Genomic DNA, 6,023 nt, shown 5'->3' on the forward strand with positions numbered 1-6,023 from the left:
TATTCAAATTATGAACACCACCAAACTTTAGGATTGTGGAATTTCAGCATGCCGATAATTTCTGAGGACGCAATTCATGCAAAACAATTATGTGTGGAGGAAATGCTGCGCCTTAAACTAAGAACAAAAGATTCTGCGCATCTAAATTTGTGATTTTGATGTACCTGGCCAAATGGGTGCTCCATGCCATGTCCCTCTACAAATGATGACAAGATCGATGAAATTTCCCAAGTGAATGAAAGCAACCTCCACCATAGTGGGGTCTACGGAATTTCAATAATTTAGTAAAAATAGCCTTTGGCTGTGAGCTCACGGACCATAGAATCTTAATCTTTCTAAGCCTTCTTTTTAACTTTTCCTCCACCAAAGATAAGTGCGTGGCCTTGGCCTCTCTTACGAATCCTATCTATTGCACATTTTCTTTTTGTCATCTAACATCATTCACCATTTTGCTTTTGCTACTGTTTAAGTTCATGACATGTTGGCCTATTACGGAATCCAACTTTTGTTGCCTTCTACTTCACTGTTTACAAGGTTAATGTATCACACCCTCAGTTCCAAGGATTTTCGTTTTTCCTTTCCAACAACTTTTAGTCCAAGAGAATAAGCACTTATTCTGTTAGCTTTCACTTTTTTCTTTTATGAGGGGTCTCAAAGGGCTCTTTTTCCCTGCTGCTTCGAACTAGAATTGCACAAACTGGTTGTGATTGTCCTTTGTTGCAAAAGGGTCATCTCTGATTTGAGGTACTTTTAACAGTTACTATGCTTCCCTCTCACTTTCCTCTTCGTTGGGAAAGCACTGGAGACCAATGGTGGTATGCATCTCCCATTGATTATGCCGCTGCAAATGGGCTCTATGATTTGGTCACTGAGCTTCTCCACCTTGACACCAACCTCCTCATCAAGCTCACGTCCCTCCGCCGCATTCGCCGCCTTGAAGCCGTGTGGGACGATGAGTCTAAGTTTGAGGATGTTGCCAAGTGCCGGTCCAAGGTTGCTAGGAATCTCATGCTTGAGTGTGAGATGGGAAAAGGGCACAACTCTCTCATCCGTGCAGGCTATGGTGGATGGCTTCTCTACACTGCTGCTTCGGCTGGGGATGCTGACTTTGTTCTGGAGTTGTTGGGGAGAGACCCTTTGTTGGTGTTTGGTGAAGGAGAGTATGGTGTCACTGACATGCTGTATGCTGCAGCCAGGGGCAAGAACTGTGAGGTCTTCAAGCTCCTGCTTCATTCTGCTCTGTCAAGAAAGGAGAGTCTTGCTGGCAGTGGAGCAGAATTGGAAGAGAAGTTGGATGAAGGGTCTAAGGTTTTCAAGAGGGATGTGATCAACAGGGCCATTCATGCTGCTGCCAGAGGAGGGAATTTGGAAATACTGAAACAGCTTCTAGCAAGTGTTTCTGTTTCTCAGATTTTGTCTTATAGAGATGCCCAAGGATCTACTGTCTTGCATGCAGCTGCTGCAAGAGGCCAGGTTGAGGTGAGGCAGATTACTTAACACTGTGTTTGTTTTATGTCAATTCCACTTACTAAGGCACCTTGAAAGCCAATTCCACTCCATGGATCATTCAATATGAGTAATTGAAAATTCAAACACAGCCTTAGTATTTAGTATATGTTTGTTTTTGATGAAGAAGCCTCTAATTATGGTTTGGACAAAAGTAGCTTTTGTCCAAAATCATGGTTTGCAGTCTGAGAGAATCTCAATGGAAAACCAAACACACTCTGAATGTGGTTGTAGAAAATTCAGGAGTCCTACTTGTTAAATGGTAATGTTATACTTTAGAATCCATAAGGCCTGATATTGGATCCTTAATAAATTATGGAAAAACCTGGTTCATTTTATGGTTCACTGGCTAGGGAGAGTTGATAACTGCAGTAGAGTATGAACAAAATGTTTTTGGTCAGGCCCTCAAAGATGTATGTGAAATATAATTTTTTTAGTGAAATATTCAGATAGTACCACACAACACTATCTAATCAATGTTACTTATTTTCATTGTTACTTATTTTCATCATGTTAACGATGCAGATTGTGAGAAATCTAACCGAATCCTATAATATTGTAAACTCAACTGATACTCAAGGAAATACAGCATTACATATAGCTTCTTACAGAGGTTACTTACCTGTGGTAGAGTTTCTGATTGGAGCATCTCCCTCATTAGCAACTTTAACCAATAACTATGGAGATACTTTTCTTCACATGGCAGTGGTTGGTTTCAGAAGCCCTGGTTTCTGTAGAATGGACAAGCACATTGAGCTGATGAAGCAATTGACAAGTGAAAAGATTGTGAGCATGAAGGACATCATCAATGTCAGGAACAATGAAGGAAGAACAGCTCTTCATGTTGCTGTGATGCATAACATCAAATGTGATGTGGTGGAATTACTGATGTCTGTTTCATCAATTGATTTCAACATTCGTGACACTGATGGCATGACCCCTTTGGATCATCTTAGGCAACAAAGATCAAGATCAAGATCAACATCTTCTGACATTCTAATCAAGCACTTAATTTCAGCTGGAGGGATCTCCAAGTGTACGGACTACATGACAAGAAATGCTCTTGTTAACCATCTTAGGACTCATGGTATTGGAGCAAGTCCTGGAACATCATTTAGAATACCAGATTCTGAGATACTGTTGTACACAGGCATTGAGAATTCATGTGATACCAATTATGATGAGGCAAGTGTGGAATCAAATTCATGGTCAAGTGAAATAAACAATTATGAGTCACCCAATTCCCCATGCAACAGCAACAATAGTTCTGTTAATTATGGTGCAAGGCGTTTAAAGTTTCTGCTGCAGTGGCATGGGATAAGAGAGACGAAAGAAGCAGCCTCGGAGTTGGAAGATGATGTTTCTGAGAATTCTTTTAGTTCAAGGAAAAACTTGGAGGAACTTCCCATCCCATTGAGGCAAAGATACTCAAAAATGTGTTCTCTTCCAAACAACAAAAGAACACTATCTATAAGGACTTATCTTCCAAGTGCTTCAGAGAGAAAATATTTTCATGCAGGCCTAATGCAAGGTGTGATTAAAGTAAAGCCACAAGGCCCTCTACCTGTTCATTCAACTTCTGGTCTTTTTCAAGAACTATCTATCTCTTCTCATGCTTCTAATAACAAGCAAAATGGTGTTGATATAATGAGACCCTCTTGCTCCAATGGATCAATGGATGGTGGTGGCAGCCTACAGTTGAACTATAAGCGTGGCTCTTTCAATAAGAAATTGATGAACCGCTATTTTTCTTTTGGAGCACATGGCCAGGCTTTGGAAGATGCAAATAGCTGCACAAAGTCAAATCGCAGCTCTAAGAATTTTAGTTCTTTAGTTGCATAAATGGTAAATAGGAGCTTTGAAACAAACTGTGATGATCACTATGAAAACTTCATGTGGAATATGCAACAATTAAAATTAGTAATACCGAAAATTATATGCTTAGTCTTCAACTATACTTTGAAACTCAACACGCTTGTCCTTTTTGTAGGAATGATTCTGAATTGACTGGCTATGATTGATTAGGCTTTTAACTACTACCTTTTACCCATAGATTGCATGTCAGTTTTTCCACCAAAAAGTTATCAAGAAAAAAAGAAAATTGTTGAACTTTCGCAAGGTATTCTGGCGTGCTACTACGTACTCATTGTCGTTACAAAGAAATCAGTGCATGTTTAACAAATAAAAATATAGGACAATGTAATACCCTATATTTTGATGAAAATCTTTCAAATTCTAAAGTTTTATGAACTTCATTTTGTGATACCCTATATAGAATTATTTTATTTACTGTTAAGTATGAAAGTAATTGATTCTTTTATAAAAAGTATTAGATTTAAATTTGCAGGGTGATAAATTGAATACTTCAATGAGTGATTTAAACATTTCTATTACAAATAAAAGAATTAAAAATAGTTTTAATCAATTGTTGTTAATCACCTAAAGTGGGCCTAATTAGAAGTTATTTGTAAAATTTACCTCACAAGCTCATGGACCTAATTTGGGTGTTTGTAGCACTTATAGGGATGATTTCTTTCTGCACCCCATAGTCTTGGTGTAAAATCACTTAGTTAAGGCTTATTAAAAGCTAATTTAAAATCCTAATTTATTTCAAATTTCCCTCGCCCCTGTGCACCTCCACTGGCTCCATCATGTGTCAGAAGCCCCACCCCTTGAACTTCATTGTGTTCATCTTATTGCATAACGAGTAATGTAAAGTTTCATATCAGATTTAAAATTATATTCTATATTACTTTTCAAATTTGCATTAGGGATTTTAAAATTCAAAATATAAATTTACATTATGAACTGTGAAATTCAGATTGTAATTTATATTTCAGATTGTTTTTAAATTTGTATTATGGATTATACAATCCAAAATATTAATCTGTATTATATATTGTACAATTTAAAGATATAATTTCCTTTTTAATATGTCTTTTAAATTTATATTACGAATGGTACAATTCATACGTGAATTTGTATTACTAATTGTGCAATTTGAAATTTAAATTTGCACTGTAAATTTTGCATTTTGAATTGTCTTTCAAATTTTTATTACTAATTATGCAATCTAAAATGTCTATTTACATTACGGATTATACAATTCAGATATAAATTTGCATTGAAAATGGTACAATACAAGATGCAAATCTACATTTTGATTGTACAATCAGAAATATATAAAATTAATACTTTTAAATTTCAAATTATACTATCTAAAATATCTACAATCCAAAACTATAATTAAAACACACAAAATCTTTCGCTATCCTTCTCTTTTAATTTCAGGAAGAGTATAATTAGAATTTTAAAAGGTATAAAATGCAGGAAGAAAACATGGGATGCAGGGGAAAATCCCTGCTCCTTGTAAAAAACTAATGACTCAAAACCATCTGTTCCGTATAATTTTTGGCCCAGAGTGCAATCAAGAGAAATAAACTAGATAATTAATGTAAAGTTTATATTTAAGAACGTATTTTTTACTTCTTTTCCACAATATAAAATCCAAATACAACTTTTGCATTTCAAAATGCATAATTTAAAATATAAATTTTATATTTTAAATTATATAATCTGAAAATATATTTTATATTTTATACGGTATATTTAAAATACATAATCTAAAATATAAGAAAAATATTTCGAATTATATATTTGAAATCCAGAAATTTATGAAAATGTGAGTTGAAATTATGAAATTTGCATGAAGAAATAGCCGAAAACAATTGAGCCAAACCCATTGTTGAGTAAAATTTTCGACCTAAAGTGTAATGTTGGACAAAAGAAGCCTTTTTAATTTTTGGAAAATGATACTTGAACAACCATTTTTGACAACATTTAGACACGCGCACACGTGTCAAAATCTGAGTGGTCCAGTTGGAAAAATTAAATGAAAATGGACCACTCAGATTTTGACACGTGTGTGCGTGTCTAAATGTTGTCAAAAATGGTTGTTCAAGTGTCATTTTCCTTAATTTTTACCCCCTCTTTGACATGACATTTTGAATGAATTTGAGACAAAATCCTGTCTCCTTCTTCTCTCCACACAAATGGAAAAGGCTGCAAAAATCTTATTTTTCACTCTGTCTAACCTTTTCCTCGTTGGCCAAACATTCTTAAATACAATCTAAAGTCCCCTTCCCTCGTAAAATAGGCTTTCCTTTTGCGTAGCCTTTTTGACTTAAATCTTTTACTTAAATTAAATAATACAAATTTAATTTACATACGGAAACGTAAAAAAATAAAGTCTGTTTACTCGAAACTTATAATTAATATAAAAAATTATTTTTACTTTAAGACTTCAACAATAATAAAAATGAGGAATGGATAGTTATAGTCAAAGTTTATGTAAATATATGTTAGGTAATTTATGTTCGTTAGGATTATAATTGACTTTAAAATTGGCAACTTTTTTAATTTGATTCATAAAAGTAAACTAGACTTAACCAAATCCTTTTATATTAGATGTTATTTATTTTTGCAACTAATTGGAAAGGAACAGCTTTATGAAAACA

General features: G+C 34.5%; 1 protein-coding gene across 1 annotated transcript; it reads left to right on the top strand.

The window, feature by feature from the left end:
* The first annotated feature begins 418 nt into the window (after positions 1 to 418).
* Positions 419 to 3,458, top strand: LOC124827914 (uncharacterized). Its single transcript, XM_047301089.2, has 2 exons — positions 419 to 1,479; positions 2,032 to 3,458. The coding sequence occupies exons 1-2, from the start codon at positions 763 to 765 to the stop codon at positions 3,346 to 3,348; spliced, it is 2,034 nt and encodes a 677-aa protein (XP_047157045.1). The 5' UTR covers positions 419 to 762; the 3' UTR covers positions 3,349 to 3,458.
* Positions 3,459 to 6,023: the final 2,565 nt, after the last annotated feature.

The sequence above is a fragment of the Vigna umbellata genome, chromosome 1 (genome assembly GCF_029865625.1).
Source record: "Vigna umbellata cultivar VRB3 chromosome 1, Vumbellata_1.0, whole genome shotgun sequence".
Lineage (NCBI taxonomy): Eukaryota > Viridiplantae > Streptophyta > Magnoliopsida > Fabales > Fabaceae > Vigna > Vigna umbellata.